Source organism: Triturus cristatus, chromosome 5_1, assembly GCF_964204655.1.
Source record: "Triturus cristatus chromosome 5_1, aTriCri1.1, whole genome shotgun sequence".
NCBI classification, from domain to species: domain Eukaryota; kingdom Metazoa; phylum Chordata; class Amphibia; order Caudata; family Salamandridae; genus Triturus; species Triturus cristatus.
In genome coordinates, this window is record NC_140587.1 from 58269394 (window position 1) to 58297029 (window position 27636).

Consider the following 27636-nt stretch of genomic DNA (forward strand, 5'->3'; position numbering starts at 1 on the left):
CGCTGCTGCTGCCAGCTTGTGCTCCCCGCTTGAGCTCCGCCGCACTGAACGGGTCAATTGCTGTTTTCTCCCCATTTAATCACTTGTTTTTCCTGCTGTTTTCTCCACCTAATCACAATTAAATCACTTGTTTTTCTCCATCTAACCACTCATTTTTCACAATCTAATAACTCATTTTTCTCAATCTAATCACTCATTTTTCTCAATTTAATCACTCGTTGTTCTCCATCTAATCACTTATCTCCATCTAATTAGATGTCCTTCTCCTAATCACAAATTTTTCCCTATCTAATAAATCGTTTACTCCTCCAAATCAGTCAATTTTCTCCAACAAATCACTTATTTTCCCACTGTTTTGTACACATCGGTTGTAGGACGCGGCTTTTATGAGCCAGTCGTCCAGATACGGGAAGACGTGAATGTGCTGTCTTCTGAGGTGTGCCGCCACTACCGCTAGGCACTTGGTAAATACCCGTGGTGCTGTTGTGACCCCGAATGGGAGCACCTTGAACTGGTAGTGTTGCCCGTCCACTACGAATCTGAGGTACTTTCTGTGGGCATGGTGTACCGGAATGTGAAAGTACGCGTCTTTCAAGTCCAGTGTGGTGAGAAAGTCGTTCTGGGAGAGGAGCGGAAGTACCTGCTGAAGTGTTACCATGTGAAAATGGTCCGAATGTATGTATGTGTTTATAGGCCGGAGATCCAAGATAGTTCGTAGAGTCTCGTCTCTTTTTGGTATCAGAAAATATAGGGAGTAGACTCCTACATTTTGCTGATCGTGGGGGACCTGTTCTATTGCGTGTTTTTGTAGGAGGGAGATTACCTCCTGTTTTAGTAACGTGGAATGTTCTTGTGACATTGGGCGTTGCCTGGGTGGAATGTTGGGGGGGGTAGATTTGAGTTGTAGGCAGTACCCTGAACAAATAATTTGGGTCACCCACTTGTCTGATGTGATAGACTCCCAGATGTGAAGGAAATTTTGTAGTCTGCCCCCGACCGGAGTGGGATGGTCTGGGGGGAGCAGGGGAAAGTCATTGGGTAGGCGGTGTGGCAGAGCAGGCGGTATTTGTTTTGCCTCTGCCTTTATTGTTATTTCCTCTATAGCCGCCTCTTTGATAACCTTTTGTGAAGGTGGACTGAGGAGGGGATTTGTAGGACGTGGACGCGCTGTCTGAGGAGTAGCCTCTGCCAGTGCCCCGAAAGGAAGAGCGGCGAAAGGAGCGCCTAGGAGGGTGTGACTGTAGGGCTCTCATAGATTTCGCCGTGTCTGTGTCTTTTTTCATCTTCTCGAGGGCCTCATCTATATTTGGACCGAATAAATGTTCCTGATCGAATGGATGGTTTAATATGGAGGCTTGTACCTCGGGTTTAAAGCCTGAAACTCTTAGCCAAGCGTGTCGACGGAGTAGGACACTGGTGTTAATGGCCCTGGAGGCTGTGTCTGCTGCGTCTAAGGCACAGCGTATAGAGGTATTAGTTATGGTCTTACCCTCTTGGATTAATTCATTGGCCCTATTTTTATATTTTTCTGGGTGATGGTGCATGATGGTTTCTAGCTCATCATAAAGCGCTCTGTCGTATCTGGCCAATAGTGCTTGAGTCTTGGCGATACGCCATATATTAGCTGCCTGTGACGCAGTGCGTTTTCCTGACGCGTCCAGGAGCTTTGATTCTTTGTCAGGTGGTGGTGCTTCGCCTGACGCCTGGGAATTTGATCTCTTTCTTGCGGTGGATACCACTAGGGAATCCAGTGACGCTGGCCCTTTGATGTAGGCAGGATATGTAGGGGCAGCTTTATACTTTTTTTCTATGCGTGGGTTTAGTACCCTAGCCCTGACTGGGTCTTTAAAAACCTCTGGCGCATGCTTTATTACCCCTTTGAGCATAGGTAGTATAGCAGTGGACCTATGCGCAGTATGAAAGGCGTCTAGGAGGAAATCTTCCTCTACTGGGTCAGTGTGTAGCTCTACCCCGTGATAATGTGCCGCCCTCTGAAGTAGGTGGTGAAAACCTAGTGAGTCTTCTGGTGGAGATGGCCTGGATGGATAGAGGTCATCTTGTGGGACATCTGGAATGTCTGGATTATTATAATCATCTCAGGGGTCTGGGGATCCTGTAGGGGTAGGGTCTTGTGGCACATCTGCTGGGTCATAGTATGGGTCCCCCTGATCATCATGGTCTGGAGACGGGGTCGGAGAGCGATGAGGCGGGGGTGGAGAAGGCGGAGGGGCGAAGGTGGAGAGGGTGGAGGAGGTGGGGAAGGCACTCTGAAAGGGGAGGTAGCACAGTCCTTCCTCTTTGGAGGTGGAGGTGGAGCTGGTTTGTCCAAGTGTCTCTTTTTAGAAGACAGTGCCAAATGTCCAGTTTTTGGATCCTTGGTAAGTGTCTTTTGCAAAGGATCTGGTGTAAAAAGTTCTTGCGACACTGGTTGTTCGGTCGGCGCCTACGTTTTCGGGGCCGACGGCTTCTTAGGCTTGTCTGTGCCGTGCTTTTTGGGAACCTCAGATTTTTTTGTTCGGTGCCGAGACAGGCTTGGGCGCGGGAGTGTCGGTGCCGAGGGCCTTATGATGTTTGGTCGGCACCAAGAGGCTGGGTTTGGACACCGAGGGTTTTGGTGTGGAGCTCGGTGTCGAGGTAGAGGCCTATCTTTTCTTCGGTGCCGAAGGGTGTTTTTCGGCACCGCTGGCAGGCTGGCTCGAGCCCGAGCCGTCGGAAGGCTTACTTGGCTTCGGCACCGGGCCCGAAGGTGGGGTGTTCGAAGCATTGTCTTTGGTCTTGCCTAGACCCGAAGGCGTGACCGAAGCCTTTTTGGGTGTCGGCGCGGGTGTGGGAGGGGGTATTTTACTCACGACCCTCTGCGCTGGGGTGATGTCCTCCACATCCGAGTCATCGGCTTCGGAAGCACTGACGAGGTCCTCTTCGGTGTGCTGCTGTCCTGGGGCTTCGACGTCGTCCCCGAAGATGTCGACTGGAACGGAGGTCGAGGAGTGCGCCATTTTTCGTCTGGCCCTTCGATCTCGAATAGTCTTTTTAGATCTAAAAGACTTGCAGGCGGGACAGTCTCGAGCCTCGTGTTCAGGGGAGAGGCAGAGGTTGCACACCTCATGAAGATCGGTGTGGGGGAATTTGGACCCACATCGAGGGCACTTCTTGAATGGAGTTCTTTCCATCAGTCGGGACCGGAGCCTGGATAGGCCCGAAGGCCGCCGTCGATGATTGGAATCGAAGGTGCGTCGAAGAAGAATGTGATTGAGGAGATCAGTATCTGAACAATACCGTGGAGAGCGAGGATTCCGCTTCGATCGTCGAACTGGAATGTTCGGAACCAGAGCGCGAAGAATTACGTCCGAGCCCGATGGCGGAAAGAAACAATCTGAGGATGGAGCCGAAGCCCATGCGCAATACGAACCAAGGGAGGAGTCACCGACCTCGTGACTTCCAAAGACTTTCCAAGAGGAAAAACAAACTGCAAACATCCGGGCCCAACACCAGATGGCGATCTATGCAAAAGTGTGTAATCTGCAGCTCATATGCCTCGAACATTAAATTTCAATCAATATAATTTACAACAGTATATAGTATTTGCTTTAGCAAGTCTATGACAGTGCAGCACTTGTGTTGCAGTTATATCCTTGACTGTCCAGAAGAATTTTTCTCATTGTAGGAATGGAAAATCAGAAGCAAATCTCATAGAGATGATTCCAGCAGTACCTTATGATAGCATAGAAAAGGATGTGAATTTCCTTAGGTTTGCAGTAACTTCACTAGATGTTGGAGTCTACAATAAAAACAGACCTCAAAATCCAGAAGTAAGATTCACCATGAACCCAGGAGTAGATGTGTACCACAAAAGAGACCGCAGGAAATGAGATGCAAATATATTTATTCTGTACAGAAAAAGGACTCCACCCATCTAACTCCCAGCAGGCTTGTTATAACAGTTCACTCTGGAACTTGCAGTCTCATCATCAGTAAACATTCTCAGAACTATATAACACATTACAAAAAGAGCACCAAAAGTGATAACTATAATATAGATCTCTAACTAAGGATACAAAAATCACCTCTAGTGTTGACCTGTGTGTTTTGCTTTGTTGCCTTCAGGTTGTGCAGAAACCTCAGGTTTACATCTTCACATACCTTTTCCAGAAAAATAAATGAAGATTTTGCATTTACAACAGTGATTCCACCTTTTTTACAGCTTTGATGTGCTGCGGTTGGCTTTTCTTACTGTCACGTGGACCTATTTTGGGTAACAGCGCCCTATGCAAAACTCAACTCAATTTATCTGAGTCTTTTTTTTTTTTTTGTATATACTTTTAATTGCTTTTTGCAGTAATACTCAGAATGCATCAAGTGCACTGCTCTGCCACAGCTCCACCGCTGCTGCTGCCAGCTTGTGCTCCCCGCTTGAGCTCCGCCGCACTGAACGGGTCAATTGCTGTTTTCTCCCCATTTAATCACTTGTTTTTCCTGCTGTTTTCTCCACCTAATCACAATTAAATCACTTGTTTTTCTCCATCTAACCACTCATTTTTCACAATCTAATAACTCATTTTTCTCAATCTAATCACTCATTTTTCTCAATTTAATCACTCGTTGTTCTCCATCTAATCACTTATCTCCATCTAATTAGATGTCCTTCTCCTAATCACAAATTTTTCCCTATCTAATAAATCGTTTACTCCTCCAAATCAGTCAATTTTCTCCAACAAATCACTTATTTTCCCACTGTTTTCTCCATCTATTCACAATTTTTTCTAGATCACTCAGTTTTCTCTATCTAATCACTTGTTTTCTTTGCTGCCCTGGCGTTTTTTTTGGGACCATTTTGAGGTCAGTCGATTTCTACATTCCGCCTGGGTTTAACAAGGCTCCTTGGTGAGTCGCCGATACCTGGCGTGGCCCTGCTCTTATCACTGTTCAGGAACAGCAAACACTGCAGAACGAAGCTCTGTTTCTGTAATAAGCATGGATGTAGCCGAGGTATGATGATTAAAGCAGGTTTATTAGATCTCTTGTTCAGGTTTACAGTAGAATCAGCTCTTAAGTATAATAATAATGAAAGCCCCACCAGGAGCAGCTCCCTTGCTGCTCAGCCCAATCTCCCAACTGACATCCATCCACAAGCATCCCCAACATTCTCACATTGCATCACACACACCAACATTCTATTATTCATCCACATTGGCTGAGCAGCAAGACAGGTAAGTGAGGAAGATACATAGCACCCAAACCAGGATACCACAGTTTCACATGCAGCTTATGCCATCACGTGCTGATTCTGAATGAGTTGTGTCAGTGTCTGCCAGGTGCCGGTAAATATAGTCCGCGATGTGTAGTGTCACAGGACATCCTATTTAGATATGCGGCTCCCTAGTACAGATGTAGGGTCTTGTGAGGGAGCACCCAGACACCCGGACGGCTCCATCTTCAATGTAGACGCACTCCCCGAAATCTGCGATTGCGCACCTGGAAATAAAGACAACATCCGGTCAGACAATAGGAGGAAGACACAGAGGGGCATATTATCAAGACAGGTGATAAAATTATCGCCACTTTAGCGGCAGAAAACTGCTGCTAAAGCGGCGATAATGGACTTGATAATATGATCTATGGAATTCCAATTGAAGCTCAGGTTAGCTGTCCTTCACATCTAACATAGGCTTCTATGGGAATTCTCAAAGGTATATTATCAAGCCCATTATCGCCGTTTTAGCGGCAGTTTTCTGCCGCTAAAGCCGCGATAATTGTAACGCCGTTTCTTGATAATATACCCCCAAATCTTTGCAGCTTGTGACAGATGTGCGGACTTAACACAAAGATGATGCACTGGATAGAAATCTGTGCTGGGGAAGGGATCAGATATTGTAATTCCTGAAATTACACACAAACGATTCGCAAAATATGGTTATGATTTTGAAAAGAAATGACAGTAAGTGTAGCACATTGAGTGAAATGCACCTGCCTTCTTAGTGTGACAGTGTGCAAGTGAGCACGTCGTCTACTAAAGTCAATTGAGACACTAAGGCCCTGATTAAGAGTCTGGTGGTCAAAGGACCGGCAGACTTGTGGGGGCACGGCAGTGGTGGTCCAGCCACTGCCGCACCAGCGGTGTGACTGCCCCATTACGAATTGGGTGGCCACACCACCCTTGGACAACGACAGCATGAGGGCACCACCATTCCCTGGCAGTGGTGCGGCGCAGTAGAGGCAGCAATATGCTTAGTGGGACCGCCGTAGTCCCGCCAAGCATATTACAAGTTTCTTCATGGCCAGCAGTGTCAAGGAGGTTCCTACCCCATGGACAACGTGCCAGAAAGGAAACAAAGAGAGCCCTACATATCCCTCTGTGCCTCCTCCACATGTGGATGCACAGAGGGAAGCATAACATGTGCCCCCCCCCGTGAGCATGCACACAGTTCCTGCACAACATAGACTTTTTAGTCCATGCTGTGCAGGAACTTTGTGTGGCATTCCCATTGCAGTGCCTTTTTAAAATGCACCTCTGCCTTCGAAAGAGACACACCGCCCATCAGACCACTGTCGTAATCTGGCGGGCGGGTGGCTCTCTATGTGCAGGAGTGCGGTAGTGGCAACCCGCCTGCTCCCGCATCACCAAAAATCCTAATTGGGCCCTCAGTGGCGACCTCAGAATATGTTTTGTCGTGGCTTTGCTGTTCACATTTTCTGGTCTTTTAGGTGAAGACTGTGCACATTTGCATAACAGCTCAAAAGCAACATTTTCATGTGAGTTGCACACTTATAAACATTTTGTATGGAATATTCATATATTGAAGAAGTGAGGTATTTATACCTCGAGCTGGTGATGAGTTCAGGGGACAGCTCTTGATAGCTCAGGGACTCGAGTGGTGTCAGTTCTAGAGGGAGTGGCACATCTATCATTCTTGTGCTGAAGAAGCATAGATGCTGTAAATGCAAAAAGAACTAGAAGGAGTGAGTTGTTTCAAACTAACCTTTTCTGGAGATGCTTCACAGTTGTAGTCTATCAATGGCCACCATGTTTGTCATTTACCACATGTTCTAGTCCTCCAGCTTAATTTAATGTCAAGAACGTCTTGCCACAAACCAACCCCTTTGGTTTGGTGAGTAGGTTGGACAGGATGTCCCAGATACAGGTCTTTTGTGGATAATTAATGGACATGCACCCACCTGCATGAGCCACACTGAACCCTGAATACACGGGTGAGCATGCATCTCCATGGGGTGAATTATCTTGAAGTACCCGGTTAGCCTTTGACCTTTAAATCTATATTCATTAGTCCTTCTCACCTCATTTATAGAACATTTGCAACACATGCCAGACACATTCTCTAGAAGATCCGCATCGATCACAAGTGTGACGGCGAGTCTGCTGAGCTTCATGCGTAGTCCACTGTATTTTTCTTGGCAATTCTTTTAAATGTATTTGTATTAAACGAATTCATTAACAACCTTGATAAAAAGCCCTGGACCATGTTTTGGCAATAGGGCAAAACATGGGTTGGCTGCTTCTCCAGTTTTGTCAATAAGACCGGGGACTGATTTCGAGTTTGGCCAAACCCTTGGAGCGACCACTGTGATTAGAGTCAGACAGACCATCAGCTTTCCATCGGCAATGTCCCCTTTGGCTCCATGCACGGAAGCTTACTCAAACGCCCTGACGAAGTACTGCACAAGAGACTAAAGACATCTGACTGCCCACCCCATGTAGGGGGGTTGGTCTGGTGTCCTCTTTTTTCTCTCGTTTACAGCCAGTGAAAATCTGCAAGTGACAAATTGAAATATATAAATAATGACCTTCACACCCAAGAAAAAACTCCCTGGGATTAGGGTCATTAGTTATTTGAAAAACTAAAAATCCTGTGGTCAGCTCTCAAAACTGACAGCGACCGTCAACCAAACATTTGACACCTTCCGAAGAAGAGCCGTCTCAGCGGTTCCTCTGAAGGGACAGCGATCACAACTCTAAATCTGGCGTCTTTTCTCCATCAGTAGGGTGGAAATAATGTAGGGCTCGGACAGGGGCCTCTGAAAAGATGGGGTTTCAGTCTCTTGGCAAACCTGAAGACTGAGCTGCAGCTCTGATGTGCGGTCTCCGGGGTGCCCATCTGGTGGATGGCAGTGAGGGGTGGATGGGCCCCGTTGGGGAGCACAGTTGTTGTAGATGTTGTTGATTTTGTCGCTGATGTAGTGGATGAGATGGGTGCAGAGGTCTTGTGATGGGGTAACAGTTGTGGAGATGGCAACTGTGTTGTCGATGGAGTTGGTAATAGGGTTGAGGAGATGTCTGCTGGTGCTGGTGGGGTCCTTCTCTCATCAGGTGAATCCAACAGTAGTCCTGTCTCGCAATCTTGAAGTCGGGGCAAATAACCAGTACTATGTGGGGGGGGGGGGGGGGGGTTCAACGTCAGGGTGAGCCAAGATTTGGTGAAGAAGAGGAGGTCAGCTGAGCATTGTGCAGTAGGTCTCAAACTTCAACAAACAAGCAGGCATTGAAGAGCAGGCAGGTCAGTGTAGGGTGTGTGTGGGTGGGGTGTGTGTTGCGCCTGGGGGTGCGGTTTGGGGTTTAGTTGTAAGCATCGGGTAAGGAGTGGGTAAGCGAAGGAGCAGGCGTGAAAGCATACAGGAGAATGAACCTCCTGTGTTGGAGGGGGAGGTGCAGGAGAAGCTGGCGGAGGGTTGCCCTGTGTTTAGTGCACGGAGGTCGGTGGACTAGTGCGCCAACTGGCCCAGATGGGTTGTCTTTGGCACACCCTTTGTGCGTCCACACTGAAGCTACCACTAAGCATATGCAGGAGGGGGAAATATATATGGTGAGTGGTGAGCACGGCTAGGGGGAGCAGGAGAGAACAGCGGCAAAGCAGCTATGTGTGCGGCATGCCAGAGAAAAGGGCACAATTGCCATAGAGGGCAAATAGCACACAAAGGAAGAAATAGGAGGCATAAAGAGCACAAAGGAAAAGGCGAGAAAGAGATGGAAAACTAACAACAAAAAAAAGCAACAGAAACAGTCAAGAGGGAAAAAAACAGGAAAGAATGCAAGAGCGATTGTGAAATGGGCAGAGAGACAACATTTGAGAATGGAATGCAAGCGTGAACGAGGGAATGGAAAGTGGGCAAAAAGGTAAAAGTTGAAAGAGGAAACTGGGGTCACAGGGCAAAAGTGAAGTGAAAAAATGGTAAAATACAAAGAAATACAAGGCAGAAAGACAAGAGGCAGGAAAAGGTCAGTAAGACAGGGGTGCGAGCAGAGTGATAGTTAAAAGAGTGAGAAGTGGCAAGAGAGGCATTTGGGCAGAGGAGAGAGAGAGGCAAGAGAGTGCGAGGCTGGAGGCCTCAGATGAAAGCTGCAAAGGCACGGGGCATGAAAGTGGCAAGCTTGGTCGGAAGCCCAGAAAAAGGCAGAGTGGCAGGGCCAGGCATCACCTTCTTAAAACACTGGTCCATGCCACGGCCACCATAGGTCTGGGAGAGGGAAGAGAGCCGAGGGCGGCGGGCAGGACTGTGAGAGGAAGGAGGCAGGGCTCAGAAAGCAGGGAAGTGTGTGGTAGGCGAAAAAGGCGGAAATGCTTCAGAGGGAGTAAAGCGGGTAAAAAGAAGGAAAGAGGAGTCTACAGAAGAGCAGGAAAAAAAGATGAAAAGGGCACAAACGCAAAGGGTAAAGATGAAAAAGAGATGGAAAACTTGCAGGAGAAGGAAAACTGGTTAAAAAAAAGTGACAAACACAAAAAGGGGGAAAAAAGCAGGAAAGAATGCAAGAGAGTGTGAAATAGGCTGAGGCAGAAGCTGGAAACGGAAGGAAAGTGTGCAAGAGGGAATAGGAAACGGTCAAAAAGGTAAAAGCTGAGAGGCAAACGGAGTGACAGTGCAAGAGTGATATTAGAAAACAGCAAAAGGCAAGGAAACAAGAAGCAAATGACAAAAAGGCAAAAAGACAAAAAGAGAAAAGGAAATAAAAGTTCAGGCTATCCGATGAGAGAGAAGCACAAAGATAGGAATGAGGCTGAGGAGAGAAGCGAGAGAGCATGCTGGGAAGCCTCAGAGGAAAGCTGCAACGGTGATGGGTCTAAAACCAGGTGAGGGTAAGGCAGGGTGTCAGGAGCAGGCATCCCTTCTTGGTGCACCGGGAATCTTGGATGGCAGTTGAATGTGCTCCTGCTGGTGCTGTAAAAAGCAGCAGTGATGCCATGAAGGGAGTCGCTAGCTGAAGAACCAGCAATGGAGTCCATACTGCCCTGGGCCCCTACGGCATCTAAGGGGGACTCTAGAGGGGTCAGTTGACACTGAGGAGGGGTCACCCGCAGTGCAATCAGATGTCCCACTGACTCAGGGGGGCTGAAAGGTGCACCAGAGGGAGGCAGAACATACTTGAATATTTGCAGCAATCCGTCTTTAATGGCAACAGTTTGTTATGGATTCATGGTTGACCAGGGAACTTGGGTGCATCTTTAAAGGGTGGGAGAAAACTGAAGTCAGAGTTGAGAAACAGAAGTGCTGACTCACGGGCATCTCGGCGAACGTGAATGACGCCTGGGTGAAGAAGGAATATGCTACTTATCAGTATGCATCTGTTCTTGGCATGTAGAGCTGCAGAGTTGTACACTTTGCATAGATCGCCATCTGGTGTTGGGTCCGGATGTTTGTAATTTGTTTTTCCTGTTGGAAAGTCTGTGGAAGTCACGGGTTCAGTGACTCCTCCCTTGGATCATACTGCGCATGGGCTTCGGCTCCATCCTCAGATTGTTTTTCGCCAGTAGGGAAAGATGGAGCTTAGTGACTACAGTGAAGAAACCCATGTATGTTGTATCTAAATAAGATATACCGGAACAGATACAGGTAGCCGGGGAGGCGGGTGGGCGTGTACAACATGCCAAGAACAGATGCATACTGGTAAGTAGCATATTCCGTTCGAGGCATATGAGCTGCAGATTGTACACTTTGCATAGATTATATAGCAGTTCCCAACCTTAGCGGCGACCACCGGTATCTGTTGCAGTGGTTTGAAATAATGTTTTTAGTACAGCTTGGCCCACACGAGCTTGTTGCTTGGATTGCACATCCACACAATAGTGATTAGTGAAAGTGTGCGGTGTTGACCATGTAGCTGCCTTGCAGATATCATGTAGTGGAATATTGCCCACAAATGCCATGGAAGCCCCTATCTTTCGTGTAGAGTGGGCTTTAGGTGGAACGGATAACGTTCTCTTGGCTTTGTGGTAGCAAATCTGGATGCATTTTACAATCCACCTAGCTATCCCTGATTTTGAGATGGGGTTGCCTTTGTGTGGTGGAGAGAAGGAGACAAACAGTTGTTTGGTTTTCCTGAAAGGTTGTGTCCTTTGGATATAGTAAAGTAAGGCTCGTTTGACATCTAGCGTGTGTAGAGCCCTTTCTGCAATGGTTTGAGGTTGCGAGAAAAAAACTGGTAACTCCACAGTTTGGTTTAAGTGAAAAGGGGAAATGACTTTTGGAAGGAATTTTGGGTTGGTACGGAGAACAACTTTGTTGTGGTGCAGTTGAAGAAAAGTTTCTTGTATGGTAAATGCTTGTATTTCACTGACCCTTCTAAGGGAAGTGATGGCTACAAGGAAATCTGTTTTCCATGTGTGAAATTGCAGTTCGCATTTATGCAAAGGTTCGAAGGGAGGCCCCATGAGCCTTGTGAGAACAATATTTAGGTTCCATACAGGTGACGGTGGTACCCCGGGGGGAAATATTCTCTTTAGTCCTTGCATGAATGCTTTAATGGCAGGTACCCTGAAAAGTGAGAGGTGCTGCCTATTTTGTAAGTAAGCAGCTATTGCTGCGAGGTGTAGCCAAATGGATGAATAGGCTAGGTTACACCTTTGTAGGTGGAGTAAGTAGCATATAATGTGCTGTATAGACGCGTCTAGGGGATTGATAGTGTTGTTGCGGCAGTAAACCACAAATCTTTTCCACTTGGCAGCGTAGCAGACTCTAGTGGTAGGGCGTCTGGCTTCTCTGATGACATTCATACAGTCAGGGGGAAGGTTTAGGTACCCGAATTCTATGATTTCAGGAGCCAGATCGCAAGGTTGAGTTGAGCTGGGTCCGGGTGTCTGATTTCTCCATGGTTCTGGTTTAAGAGGCATGGTGAGAGGTGTAGCTTTTGGTGTGGTACTACCGATAGTTGCAGTAGTGTGGTGTACCACGGTTGTCTGGCCCACGGTGGAGCTACTAGGATTAGTGTGAGAGAGTGCTGATGTAGCTTTCGCACCACTAATGGAATGAGTGGGAGAGGCGGAAAAGCGTACGCAAATTTGCCTGACCAGTTCATCCATATCGCATTTCCTTTGGACAATGGGTGTGGGTATCTGGCGGCAAAGCTTGGGCATTTTATGTTTTCGTGGGTGGCAAAGAGGTCTATCTGTGGATGCCCCCACATTTGAAAGAACGGATGAAGAACCCCTGGGTGAAGTTCCCACTCGTGGATCTGTTGTGTGTGTCTGCTGAGCAGATCTGCCACTGTGTTCTGGACTCCTGGGACATGTTGGGCTAGGAGAAACATTTTGTGAGGAATTGCCCATCTCCATATGCTCTGTGCTAATTGAGAGAGCTGTGGAGAGTGTGTGCCCCCCTGTTTTTTAATATAATACATGGCAGTCATGTTGTCTGTGTGAATGAGGACTGCCTTGCCTGAAATGTGTTTTAGAAAGGATTTCAGGGCTAGAAAGATTGCCAGTAACTCCAGATGATTGATGTGGAGTGATTTTTGTTGTGGCGTCTATGTGCCCTGCACTGTGAGGTGTAATAGATGAGCTCCCCAGCCGGAGAGCGATGCGTCCGTTGTTAGTATTATTTGGTGAACCGGGTCCAGGAACGGTCGACCTTTGGAAAGGTTTGTGGTGTTCCACCACTGCAGAGAGCGATGGGTGCGACCGTCTACCAACACCAGATCTGTTAGTCTGCCCTGGGCCTGGTTCCATTGGTGTGCTAAGCACTCTTGGAGAGGACGCATCTGTAGTCTTGCGTGGGGCACTATGAAAATGCGAGAGGCCATCATCCCTATGAGTTGCATAAACACCCTTGCTGGAAGGGAGCGTTGAAGTATGAAGGTCTGACGCAAAGCCTGAATGCTTGCAATCCTGGCTGGATTGGGGTAGGCTATGGCTTTCGAGGTGTCTATAGTGGCACCTAGGTATTGCTTTATGTGTGAGGGTGTTAAGTGGGACTTCTGGTAATTGATGGTGAAGCCCAGTTCGTGGAGTACTTGTATTGTATTGTTGGTGTGGCGCACGCACTGGTTGTAGAATGTGGCTTTTATGAGCCAATCGTCCAAATATGGGAAGACGTGTATGTGCTGTCTTCTGAGGTGTGCTGCCACTACCGCTAGGCATTTGGTGAATACTCTTGGTGCTGTTGTTACCCCGAATGGGAGTACTTTGAACTGGTAGTGGTGCCCGTCCACTATGAATCTGAGGTACTTCCTGTGAGCATGGTGTACCGGAATGTGAAAGTATGCGTCTTTCAAATCCAGTGTGGTGAGGAAGTCGTTTTGGAAGAGGAGCGGAAGCACCTGCTGAAGCATTACCATGTGAAAATGGTCTGAATGTATGTATTGGTTCAGGGGCCTGAGACCTAGAATAGGCCATAGCGTCTCGTCCCTTTTTGGTATTAGAAAATATAGGGAGCAGACCCCTAAATTTTGTTGACTGAGGGGAACTTGTTCTATTGCCTGTTTTTGAAGGAGGGAGTTTACCTCCTGTTTTAGTAATGTCAAATGTTCTTGTGACATTGGGCGTTGCCTGGGTGGAATGTTTGGGGGGTAGATGTTAATTCGAGGCAGTAGCCTGATGGAATAATTTGGGTCACTCATTTGTCTGAGGTGATGTTGTCCCAGATATGGAGGAAATTTTGTAGTCTGCCCCCGACCGGAGTGGAATGGTCTGGAGGGAGCAGGGGGAAGTCATTGGGTAGGTGGTGTGGCAGAGCGGGCGGTATTGGTTTTGCCTCTGCCCTTATTGTTGTTGCCCCTATAGCCGCCTCTTGATACCCCTTTGTGAAGGTGGACTGAGTGGGGGATTTGTAGGAAGTGGATGCACTATCGGAGGAGTAACCTTTAGAGGTGCTTCGAAAGGAAGAGCGGCGAAAAGAGCGTCTGGGGGTATGTGATTGCAGCGCTCCCATTGACTTGGCTGTATCAGTGTCCTTTTTCATTTTCTCCAAGGCCTCATCCACCTTTGGACCGAATAGGTGTTCTTGGTCAAAGGGATGATTTAAAATGGAGGCCTGTACTTCAGGTTTGAAGCCTGAAATTCTAAGCCAAGCATGGCGACGGAGAAGGACGCTAATGTTGATGGCCCTGGAGGCTGTATCCGCTGCATCTAAGGCACAGCGTATCGAGGTGTTAGTAATTGTTTTACCCTCTTGGATTAATTTGTGGGCCCTGTTCTTGTATTTGTCTGGGAGATGGTGCATGATGGATTCTAATTCATCATAGTGCGCTCTATCGTATCTGGCTAATAGCGCCTGTGTGTTAGCTATACGCCAAATGTTAGCTGCTTGGGACGCAGTGCGTTTTCCTGACGCATCCAGTAGCTTTGATTCTTTGTCAGGTGGTGGTGCTTCACCTGACGCTTGGGAGTTTGACCTTGCCGTAGAAACCACTAGGGAATCCAGTGGTGCTGGCCCTTTGATATAGGCAGGATCTGTGGGGGCTGCCTTATACTTCTTCTCAATGCGTGGGTTAATGACCCTGGCCCTGACTGGGTCTTTAAAAACCTCTGGCGCATGTTTAACTACACCCTTCAGCAGAGGTAGTATGGAGGTAGACCTATGTGAGGTATCAAAGGTGTCGAGGAGGAAGTCTTCCTCCACTGGGTCAGTGTGTAACTCTACCCCATGATAATGTGCCGCCCTCTGAAGCAAGTGTTGGAAACCCAGGGAGTTTTCTGGTGGAGATGGCCTGGAGGGATAAAGGTCATCTTGCGGGACATCTGGAATGTCCGGGTTATTATAATTATCCAATGGGTCCGGGGATCCTGTAGGGGTGGGGTCTTGGGGCACATCCCCTGGATCTTGATATTGGTCCCCCTGATCATCGTCATCTGGAGACGGGGTCGGGAGCAATGAGGTGTAGGGGGAGAAGGCGGAGGGGTTGGAGGTGGAGGTGGAGGAGGAGAGGGAGGCAGAGGAGGTGGGGAAGGTACTCTGAAGGGGGAAGTAGCAGAGTCCTTTCTCTTAGGAGGTGGAGGTGGAGCCGGCTTATCTAAAAGTCTCTTTTTGGAAGATAGTGCCAAATGTCCAGTTTTTGGATCCTTTGTAAGGGTCTCTTGTAAAGGATCAGGTGTAAAAAGTTCTTGAGACGATATTTGTTCTGTCGGTGTCGAAAGGTTCTGAGCCGATGAATTTTTTGGCTTGGGAACCTCCGGTTTCTTGGTCGGCGCCGAGATGGGCTTCGGTGCGGAAGTATGGGCGCCGAGGGCTTTATGGTGTTTGGTCGGCACCGAAGATGGTGTCGGTACGGAAGTACCGGGTTTCGACCCCGAGGTTTTCGGCACGGGGCTCGGTGTCGATGTGGAGGCCGGTTTAGTTTTCGGTGCCGAAGTGTGTTTTCCGGCACCACTGGCCGGCTGGCTCGAGCCCGAGCCGCCGGAAGGCTTGTGTGGCTTCTTCACCGGGCCCGAAGGTGGGGTGTGTGAAGCTGTCTCTGGTCTTGCCTAGGCCCGGAGGCGAAGGCGTGACTGAAGCCTTTTTGGGCGTCGGCAGGGGTGTGGAGGGGGGTATATTACTCACGACCCTCTGCGCCGGTGTGATGTCCTCCAGGTCTGAATCGTCGGCCTCGGAAGCACTGATGAGGACTTCTTCGGTGTGCTGCTGTCCAGGATCTTCGGCGTCGTCTCCGAAGATGTCGACTGGAATGGAGGTCGAGGAGTGTGCCATGTTGCGTCTGGCTCTTCGATCTCGAATTGTCTTTTTCGACCTGAAAGACTTGCAGGCCGGACAGTCTCGAGCCTCGTGTTCAGGGGAGAGGCAGAGGTTGCACACCTCATGAAGGTCGGTGTGGGGGAATTTGGACCCACATCGAGGGCACTTATTGAATGGAGTTCTTTCCATCAGCCGGGACCGGAGCCTCGATGGGCCTGAAGGCCGCCGTCGATGACCGGAACCGGAGATTCGTCGATGTAGAAGGTGTTGTAAAAGGTATCGGAAACAATACCGCGATGTAAGCGAGGATTCTGCTTCGATGGTCGAACTGGAAATGTTCGGAACCGGAACGTGAAGATTACATCCGAGCCCGATGGTGGAAAAAAACAATCTGAGGATGGAGCCGAAGCCCATGCGCAGTATGATCTAAGGGAGGAGTCACCGATCCCGTGACTTCCAAAGACTTTCTAACAGGAAAAACAAACTGCAAACATCCGGTTCCAACACCAGATGGCGATCTATGCAAAGTGTACAATCTGCAGCTCATATGCCTCAAACTCCTGTTTACAGCAATTCTTGTGTTTCTGTTTTAGAAGAACTTCCCTTAAATTTCTCCCTCTCTGGGACTTACCTAAAGAAAGCGACATGGACAGAGAGTGGCCCTATGGCTCGATGTACGACCATTTTTGCATGCGCAAACAGGTTTGCAAACCCGTTTGTGCATGGAAAAACAGCATGGGGAATGTACAAACCCTAATTGGCAACTCACAATTTTTGGGACTCGCAAAATAGGGTTTTGCGACTCGCTATTAGGAAGGGGCGTTCCCTTCCTAATAGCTAGCGCAACCCTATGTAAGAATGTTTTGCGTCCGCAATTGCGGGCTCAAAACACTTACAAATTACCACCCTCTTCAAGAGGGTGGTAATGGGGTCGCAAAAGGGAAGGGGTCCACAGGTGACCCCTTCTCCTTTGCAAATGCAGGGGGAAATATTTTTTAAGGGCAGGCAGTAGTCCCAGGGACCTCTACCTGCCCTTAAAAAATGAAATGAAAACGTTTCATTTTTTTTCTTTTTTAAATGCATCCCGTTTTCTTTTAAGGAAAACAGGCTGCATTTTTTTTTAAAAACTGCTTTATTGACAAGCAGTCACAGACATGGTGGTCTGCTAACCCCAGCAGGTCACCGTACCAGGGAGGGCCTGCCATTCCCAACGGGGGTCGCAAATTGCGAGAGGCTCATTGATATTCATGAACCTCTCAATTTGCGACCCCATTGGGAATCGCTAACAGTGTGAAAAACACTGTTGTATATTGGAAATAGCACCTCGCAAATTGCGAGTTGAAAAAACTTGCATTTTGCGAGGCGCTATTTCCACGGTCATACATCTGGCCCCTAGTTCTTACACTGCTTGACCTCCCTCTCACTTATGGCCTTTTAAAGAACAAATGTCCATTTATAACAGGTCTTGTCGCGCTTGAGGCTTGGGCACCAGAGACTGAGGTTGTGTTGGTCTACGACTGAGATCTGCTTCTGGCTGGTATGAGAAGGTTTGAAACCTATGATTGCAGGGGGAGAAATGCCTGTATAGGAACCTCACGCTCCAAAAAATTGCAATTTTAATTCAGTAAAACAATGAGATATGGAGTACTGGTCCGCGTCAAAAGACGTGGATGAAAGTGAACTGACATCAGCGTGCAGGAAAGGTGCTGTTATATAGATCCATGTTGTTGTACAAGGGCCATCTGGAGTTGAAAGCAAAGTCAAATGGGGTGCTGGATCTACTGGAGATTTTTCAGATCTAGTTTTGCTCCTTACTTTGGTGAGTAATCTGTGAGTAGAAGTATCCATCAGAGAATTTGGAATCCACCAATCATGGCTTAATTCTTTCCTATAGAAAAGATTCATTCACCTGCTCACAGGCCTAAAATCTAATATTTCACTTTTTACTCCCAGATAAACGACATCCTCACTGAAGAACATTTAAAACACTTCACTTTTATCACAACTCTTCACATTGTGTTCAAAGTAAACATAACAGGGCACACAAATTACAAATGTGTAATTGCAAAGTGTGACATGCACATCTGTAGGACATCTTCTCTCCTTGCTGCTCCCAACACTCTACCTGATTCCTTCATCACTCTCTCCCTCCACAACTTCCTTCTTTTGAAGTATACTTTCTCACACTTTTGGGGTTCCTGATCTGATTTGTTTTTTAAGTCCTCAATACTTACATTGTATGGTTGCAAGTGGTCCCATTTGACCATTCAAATGCATCCTCTCGCCTCCGCAAACCAATCCACATGTGGTGCTCACAAGTAAGCTCCATGAGAAAAGTCTGCAGAAGAAAAACAATGGTGGTGAGTGATTTATCCAGTGATTCAAGGGAAGCATACATCTAGATGAATGAATAAAAAAACATTTATTAAGCGCATAGCTACCCGAGGGCATCCCAGCGCTGACAGAGGTACAACAATGGACACCACAACCACATTAAGAAAAAAGCCTAGTTTTAAGGAGTTTACAGAAGGCCAGATGATTAGATGCACTGCGTATGTGGAGTGGAAGGGAATTCCACATCATTGAAGCATTGTAAGAAAACAGATGTCCCCGCTTCTTGCCTTGTTGATTCTAGGGACTAAGGCAAGACGGAGGTCGTCGGAAAGCAGGCATCTATTTGCGCGATAGGGCAGAATAATGGAACGATTAATAGGCGGTCCCTTCCCTGCTAGTGTCTTGTGGACAATACACAGGGCCTTAAATGTAACTCTCTCCTGAATAGGAGGCCAATGGAGAGACTTCAGAGCTGGTTTCGCAGATTGGCAGTTCGGAATCCCAAGGAGCATACGTGCTGCGCAATTTTGCACAGTCTGGAGCTTCGAGATGGTGGCGCAGGGAGCTCCTAAATAGAGAACATGCCCATAGTCCAGGCGAGAAAGAATGAGAGCCAGGACCATAAGCCTTCTTGCAGGAAAAGGTAGAAGCGGAAGGCCTTTCCAGAGCATCCTAAGGATGCCATAGCAGGACGACGCCTATTTCCGAGCCTGTGACTTAAAGCTCAGATCACAGTCCAGTCAGATACCCAGACTTTTAATCTGGTTCTTGGGAGCAAATAATTAGTAAACGGTAAACAGCCCTTAGTATGCGACTTTTACTCCGCATACCATTACAACGCAAGCGTAACAACGCATGCGCTGTAACAATGCGTAGCCTTTACTATGCATGTTATCACATCGCATGCGCTGTAAGCATTGTAATGTGATCCACATCGTTGTGAGGAAACTGAGGCTCTTCTGTTTCCTCACAACGACGTGTACCGAGCACCGCCCCTCTGATGACGCTGGAAGGAGAAGAGAGGAACCATGAGGAGAGAGAGGTAAGAGGGGCTGTGTAGTTTTAAAGGGTCTAGGGTAGGGGGTGTGTCATGCAGGGGGTAGTCTTTTAAAATTAAGGGTAGTGTTGTGTTTGAGGACTAGTGTTTTTGGTTTTAGGGTAGTGTCGTGGGTCATGTAGGGTAGTGTTTGTGTGTAGGGACAGGAGTGAGGGTCAGGGGAGGGTTGTGCAGGGGGTAGTGTTTTAGGGATTAGGGTAGTGTTGTGGTGTTTGTGTAGTGTAGGGTAGTGTTTTAGGATATAGGGTAGTATCAGGTGGGTCGTGCAGGTAGTGTGAGAGTGTAGGGACAGGTCTGGGTAAGGTCATGCAGGGGGTAGTGTTTTTGGGATAAGGGTAGTGTTGTGGTGTTTGTGTAGTGTAGTGTTTTAGGGTTTAGGGTAGTGTCAGGGGTGTCGTGCAGGGTAGTGTTGGAGTGTAGGGAGCAGACTGGGGCAAGGGGTAGTGTTTTAGGGTAGTGTCAGGTGGGTCGTGCAGGTAGTGTTAGAGTGTAGGGACAGGAATGGGGGAAGGTCATGCAGGGGGCAGTGTTTTAGTGTTTAGGGTAGTGCAGTGGTGTTTGAGTAGTGTAGGGTAATGATTTAGGGTTTATGGTAGTGTCGGGGGGTTCATGCAGGGTAGTGTTTGCATGTAGGGACAGGTCTGGGGGAAGGGGTAGTGTCGTGGTGGGGGTAGTGTTTGAGGGATTAGGGTAGTGTTGTTGAGTTTCTGTTGTGTAGGGTAGTGTATTTGGATGTAGAATGTAGCATAGTGTAGGGTTTTTTTTATACAAAAAATGTGTGGAAAAAGTATGTGGGGTAAATGGATCCGTTGTAATGACATTTTAAAAGCATTTCCAGGAACTTGCTATCTAATGGTATGGAAAGAAAGTGCATTATAATGGTACTTGCGAACTAATAACTTTGTGGTAAAAGTATGCATTGTTTTACACTGCGGTGCATAGACATATATTCTTAGTAAACAGTTCAGTGCACCTAAATAATCCATACCATAGGCTAACAAATCCTAAACACTACTTCAACTCTAATGTTGGCATCAATATTGGTGTAATTACCCTCAACAGTTGTTTGTCCTCCACACCACCCATGTAGTTTATCTTTGACAACAATGTATTCACCTGAAGAAAACTTAATTTCCTATTGAGTGGCTTCATTGTTTTGTACAACATCATCACAGTTTATTTCTAGTAATCACTCACTGCAGATGCAGCAACCTTATAAAAACAAAAGATAACATTTTATAGTAAAACAAAAAAAAGTTAAACATGAGATATGATCAACCCCCAACAACAATAATGCTGCCAACTCAGTTAGAAGCAGACTGAGGTCTCCACACAATATCTCCAGTCCACAAACCCTCTGAAGGGGGTGTTGAGAGATAGAACTGCTTCTGACCACAGTTTTCGGTACACATTGTGATGGTGGGAATCATTCAATGTGAACAGAAAGACACAGAGATCTTGCTTATGCCAAAGCTCCTGGGGCCATATTACAGAACGTGCCACAGGGGCAGTGTTATGAATAGGGCACATTTTCCCTGTTTGTGCTATGGTGCACCTTAAAACAGCTGCGCCAGGTACAAACGGGGAAAGTGCTCCCTATGACATTGGATGTGCTGCGCCAATGGCAGGAGTAAACTTGTCCTGCCCCCAGGGCAGCGCACTCAGGTCAGGTGCAGTGAGTGACTGCCCCTGTGTTAGAAATAGGGTTTCTGTTTGGCTAGGGTATGCACCTAAGCCAGACAAAAACCACCACTCTAGTAAAGGCAAGTAAGGTACACACCAAAGATAACCTCCAAAAGTGCTTTTAAAACATGGGGTCAGAGCCCCTGTAATTATACTCAAAATTGTCTTCGATGTAAGGGGTGACTTCATAAGAGCCCTTAAAAGTACACAACAGTCCCTTTCAACCGAGCCCTGGCTCCAGACATCAGTAGGGGGTAAATCAGCGCTTCGTGTGAGGGCAGGACACAGCCTATCGAAATTTAAGTGGGCCCCACCTCCCTCTCTCCCAGCCCAGGAAGACTATCAGTATGCAGATGTAACCCTGTCTCATCCAACACATCCTGTGCGATGGCTGTCTAGAAAGTATGCACAAAGTCTAGCTGTCAACCAGGCCCAGACGTGGATTGGAGACAGGCTGCAAAGTACACAGAGTTATAAACACAGAGATATGTCCACTTGCCAAAAGTGGTGCAGCAACAAATGATGGACGGAATGCTGAAAGTGGCAGTTCTAAAACAGTAATGTAAAATCCACACTCACCAGTAAGCAGGATTTATCACTACCATTATAAACATACCAAACATGGCAACGCTGCTCCTTTCAGATAGGCATTACCACTTAAGCACATACAAGGGAATTCTGAATGCTAGCCTATGAGAGGAGTAGGCCTCACAGCAGTGAGACTAAAATAGTCTGTTTGTCACTATCAGGACATGCCATACAATAAAGGTACACGTCCGACCTTTTACCTACACATAACCCTGCCCATAGGGCTGCGTAGGGCCTACCTTAGGGGTGACCTATAAATAGCAAAAAAGGGAGTTTAAGGCTTGGCAAGTAGGTTTAAAATGCCAGGCCAGTGTGGCAGTAAACTGTGCACACGGTCCTGTGATGGCAGGCCTGAGACAGGTTTGAAAGGCTATTTCTGACGCAAGCAGCGCTGCAGGTCCACCAGTAGCATCTAATTAACAGGCCCTGGGTATATGGGATACCACTTTACATAAAAAATGCCAAACAGTTGTAAAACCAATCATCCCATGTTTAAAGGTGAGAGCACATGCACTTTAGCACTGATTTGTAGTGGCAAAGTGGCCGGAGTCCTATAGCCAAGAAAAAGAGGATTTGAAACTAGGAGGAAGAAGGCAAAAGAATGGGGGAAAACCCTGCAAAAAGGGGCCCCTGGGGCACAACTTGCATGTGTGCCCACTCTCTGCGCCCCTGGGGCATGTTAGAATTACAAAAGGAGCCGCAGACATTTTTGCTGCCCCTTCTGTAATACTGAAAGCACTGGCACACATGTAGCGGCAGTACATTCTCAAGAGGACATTCCTTTATTTGAATGGGGGCGTGGCCCCATCCGAATGAGGGAATCTCTTTACCTCTGTGCCCATGCCATATTATATACGCTGTGCAGAGGCAAAGAAGCTGTGAGAAGGCGCACAGACAGTGCACCAACTAAAAGGTAGCACACTGTCGGAGCGCCCCTGATGGCAGCCTTCTGGAGGGGGGAAAAGAGGGTCCTATGGACTACGAGGCATGCCCTTGCAGCCAGGTGCAGTCACTCACTGCACCCGCCTGTATGGGGATCTCTCTCCCCTCTTAAAAGTGCATGTGGGTTGCCCCCTGCACACTGAAACTAAAAGTGGCTGCTTCAAAACTGCTCCGTTTTTCATTTGAATGAGCCCTGGGGGCAGCGGGCCTACTTTCCATCTTTGCGCCTGGACCGCCTGTTTTATGGTGCGCCGTGGTGCAAACAGGAGAGGTGCGCCCATGGTCTGTATGGACCTGCTGGATGGGGAGGAGCTGGGTCTATCAGACTACATGCCACTAGATTCCTTGTCACCCGACCTCAAACAGAGAGAGGTCATGGCAGCCAGGGGCACGCCCCTTAAAGGTCCCAAGGTGGATTCTGCTTTTATTGGGTTTGCTGCCTTTTCAGTCCAATATCACTCAAAGTAGCGCAAGCTACAAATCCGTGCTTTGTGGGGACGCCTTCCAGCCTGCCTGATGCCGCACCAAGAGTCCGGACCAGCTCTTGGATGGTTCTCTGAGGTTCCGAACAGGACTGACTTATTCCTGCTTTTGTACTCACACTTTGCAGGTGTATCTTAAGTAGCCCTGTGAGCCTGGCTGTAATTGTTTTATATATAAGTGTTTAATTTTGGAAATAAACTGAAATATCTATGGCTCTCCTAATTTAATTTTTATTTTTTCCATAAACAGGTGACTGTACAAAATATTGGCACGGTTTACTGATGTTCAGCAACATGAACATATACCTTGTGTACCACTTTAAGATGTCACTGTCACTACCAGCCATACAATTCATTACAGCACATCAGAGCGAATGATGTTTTAAGAATATTTTTAGGTCCAGCTACAGAGACTTGTAATTCAAAAAACACATATATTATATATGCATATCGGGGCTTTTTGTAATTGGTAGTTTGCTTCCACCCACTTTAATATTCAGTATATTGCAATGGGTGTGGCCGCTGCAGCAGTAGTCTCCCCTGACTTAATGTCAACATGTTTTCTGTGCACAAATACAAATAATCCCCTTCAATGTTAGACCTAGTAGGCCTATGACCTGATTCTTTAACTGTAAATTGCTATGAATTATCGGAAGCCCAATGCACTAATGTTCTATGTACTCTTTTAAGGAATTTATGTGTTGTATGATATTGAGATTGATTTTGTATTCAATGTAATTTTTTTAACATGAATTGTTTTTTGTTGTGTACTTTTATGGATTGAAAAATATCCGAAATAAAGTCAATCTATCTATCTATCTATCTAACTGTATATTCATTTGTTTATTTACTTTTGCAAGGGCCCAGCAGCTCTTTGTACCCTGCTGATAGGCCACTCATCACTAGCAGCAGCCTGCACCAAACCTGGGGAGTGATGTGGGCAACCATCTTTCAATGGGGCTCTTCCTCCTTTATTATTAATTACTTAATTTATTCTATCACAATACCACCTACAATATGAAAAGGGAAATGTTGGACTTGGCCCTTCTGGCAGGTTCACCCCTGAACTTTTTTTGCTTTTATTGGTGACTTGGCGACTTGGTGATAGTGGTTTTTGGTTTCTGCGCACTTTCCCTGTGTCCCAGGGTAAAGTGCGTGCGCACTCTGAGTGCATGTGGTGAGATAGGCCTGCCCTCCCATAGGAATGCATGGGGAATGTATGTGTCCCTAGTAGTTCCTGATGCGTGGGGTGTGCATGGTCGAGTCTGGTATGTACAGATTTGTGTGGTTAAATGCTGCGCAATGATGCGTGCGGCGTGCGTGTAGCTAGTATGGAAGTGCCACTTCTAGAAGTGGGCACTTCGGTGTGCAGTGTAAAATGTGTGCCTTGTCGCGTGATTGGCTGGCTGAGGTCATGTGACGGGCTAGGGATTCCCCAGAGTCAGGAGGAGTCACCCGGTGGTGAATAGGGAGATTAGCATGCTGATGGCTGGGGAGGAGTGCACCTTGGACCTGAATAGGGCAGGGCTTTCCCCACACAATGCTGGCTCCGCCCCCTGTGGTGCGACTGACGACCCTAGCCCTGCCAGTGAATAGAGTGAGGGGCTGAGCACATCAAGGGTGCTCCCCAACCAGCTGCGACTGGTTTTCCCCCTCATCCTGAACCAAGAACAAAGGGTTTTACTGTATAAGAATGGGGCTGTGTCCCCACAGAAACTGTTCTCTGCCAGGATCTTACCTGAGGGGGGCTGCTGCTGCTGCCGCTGGACCAGAGGACCGCCACTTGGACTACCTCCCTGCCTGGAGGCCCAGTGAGCTGGCTCTGGGTCCAGCCTTGCCCCCCACCCCTGCCCTGCTGCATGCAGGGAAGAACTTTGCTGGACTTTGTGGTTACTGGCACCCCTAAGCGCCTGGAAGCACTTTTCTTTCCCCCATAGCGCTGGGAGCACTTTATTTGGGGCCAGCAGCGTGGCGCTGCAATTATCAGCAAGGGAACCCCGACGTAGGGATTCCCTGCTATTCTGCGATATTTATAGCGGGAGCCCACCCCGCATTGTAGTGCACTTGCGGGTGCCTACCCCGCTTATTTAATTATTTTCTTACGGCGGGTGCCCACCCCACCGTATATCGCTTATTACGAGGGAGCCCACCCCTCTTGTGACGGGAAAAATCACCGCTGCAGCCCGGTTCGGGACGGACAGGAAGTCAGGCAGAGTTTGTGGTGACGTGGGCGTGGTCTGCAACAGGAAGCGGACGGGAGCCTACCCCGCGCTCCTGTGACGGAGATCAAGAAGACGAGGGCGGGAGCCTACCTCGCCTCCGCCGGCAAAGGAGAGTCCCGCGTCGCCGGAGGAAGCCAGCGGATCCGGGAAGTGGTGCTGGCGAAGGATTCCCGAGTCCCTGAGCGGGACTCCACCGAAGCGCTGCCGTCGCCCGGGACCTGCGCGTTCACCCGGTGAGTGTCAGCTACTGGGGGTGTGACGGGGCCCTGGGTTCGGTCCTCCCCGGCAGCGCCCAGCGCTGGTCCTGTTGCTCGGCCCGCTGCGGCCCCTCCCACAACGGGGGCATTATTCCTGGTGTCACTAGAGCCCCGAGGCTCCACCGACTGGGGCAGCGATTGTCTTTTGAGCGCGAGGCGCTCCAACGAGGGCCGCATTCTTCTCCTAGAGCCCCGTGTGGCTCCAACGTGGTGGCAGTGTTCTGTAGAGCCCAGAGAGGCTCCCCCCCCCATCGTGTGTAGAGGGCATTGCTTGGTTAAGGGCAGGTTGGGGCTCCAACGTGAAGCAGGGCACCTTATTGATCAGAGCCTGCAAGGCTCAGGGCACATTATTGATCAGAGCCTGCGAGGCTCAGGGGGTATTTCTTGTTTAGAGCCTGCGAGGCTCAGGGGGCCACAAGTGTTGCGTATTTAGAGTCCAGGAGAGGCTCCAACCCCTGCCATACTTGTTTAAGAAGGCACAGTGGTGCCCCAGCATGTCTCCAGTTGCCCAGCACTTAGTGGGCAACTGCTACGTGTAGGTTGTGCTTTGTGCGCGCTGGTTTGCGCAGCCTGCGCAGGCGCGCCCTGACTTTGCTGGACACAGGGCGTCCTTGCCCCTTCAAGGCCAGTTGGCCTAGGGACGGCCACAGGTTGTGGCTAATGTGACTTTGGCGCTATTCTTCCTTTCCTGCACCTCTGAATGTGTGTTTATGCATCATGTGCCTTGTTCTACACCTCTGAATGTGATGCATCATGTGTAACGTGCTATTACCCCTACAGGTATTGTGATACTTAGGTGGTTGCTTTTCTCCTAGTACAGGTGGTACTAGTGAGGTCCTGATTCCCTGCGTAATATTTTCCTAAGGTGGTTATGGTTGCTTAGGTGGTACTCACTTGATACCAGTAGTTACTGGTTGTGTGCTACATTTGCTATTTTGTACTACAGTATTATTCCTATGTTCTAAGAGTGCTAATTCCTGACAGTGGTCCCTGTGGCCCTGTCCCCTGTACATATAATCCCTTGTAAATTCTGCCCGTGCCTGTTGGCACATTGTAGAGTGTGTGTTCTTATCTAATGTGTTTTGGTATAATACAAAGGTTATTTTTATATAATACCTTGTGTGGAGTTTCCTTTGTGGTGGGCCTTGGGGGTTGTTGCTGGGTGCGCGCGCAAACGCTTTACACATTGCCTCAGAGATAAGCCTGACTGCTCGTGCCAAGCTACCAAGGGGGTGAGCAGGGGTTATCTTTGGTGTGTAACTTCCTTGCCCTGACTAGAGTGGTGGTTTCTGCCTGACTTTGGCGCAAGCCTTAGCCAACCAGAAATCCCATTTCTAACAGGAAATTAAAGAATTGTAAAAGGGAAAGGAGCAGTGCATAATTAATTTTTTTAAAACAAAAGTGAATGGGACCTTGTTAAGCGCCCACTTTAGCCCGCACCGCCAATTGCCCATGCCAGCACTGCCAATGACAGTACCAACACAACTACCAATCATCACACTTCTCTATGTGCGACAAAACAGACTATTCCAGGCCTCCCAAACCTATGATAATGGTATGAGAGGCAGGTATTACTCTGCTTTTAATGTACACTGCTGTTATGCTCATCTCATTGGAGAGACAGCGGCACCATGTGGTGGACTGTCACTAGAGCAGGTGCTGACAGTTAAGTGCCATTGGTGAGCACCAGAAACCACCGGCTCAAATTAAGGACTGGAAAGGAGAACTAAGAAGTCAACAACTTGATGTATTCGTCCTAGTAGAGACACTCTTACCGAAGGACAAACAAAAAAGGATTGGTAGAAAGGTTAAAGAGTCTGTTTTTAGAGATAGGTAGGGGGATTCCTCTTCTTTTCATCTGCAAGCTTTTTGGAAAAAGAAAGGTAGGACAACAGTTTGTCTGAATGAGAAGATGGGCCAAGGGTGCAGCTGGAAAATAAATTAAATACCCACTGTAAGAAGGTGGCTCTGTATATACGGTTCCCAAATAGGTACAGTGTGCACATAGTCCACAGTATCCAGAGGTTTGGCAGAGGCTAAAGTTAGATAGAACCTTACTCTCTAATAGTGGTAGCTTGGTCGAGCAGTAAGGCAGTATCAGAGGACAGTGTAAAGCATTTGTTGTACACACTCAGTCAGCAAATGGTCTCACACACTCAAGAACTGAACTCTAGGCCAAT

General features: G+C 48.0%; 1 protein-coding gene across 2 annotated transcripts in view; it reads right to left on the reverse strand.

Annotated features, from left to right (window-relative positions):
• Positions 1-4988: 4988 nt before the first annotated feature.
• LOC146830170 (uncharacterized) overlaps positions 4989-27636 on the reverse strand; it is a 356937-nt gene continuing 334289 nt past the window's right edge. For both annotated transcript variants that reach the window (XM_085604414.1, XM_085604413.1), the window contains 2 exons: positions 18126-18229; positions 4989-5472 (listed from right to left, as the gene is read on the reverse strand). In XM_085604414.1, the coding sequence (XP_085460540.1) occupies positions 5361-5472; positions 18126-18229 (216 nt within the window). In that variant the 3' untranslated portion in view covers positions 4989-5360. The remainder of the gene's footprint in view (positions 5473-18125; positions 18230-27636) is intronic.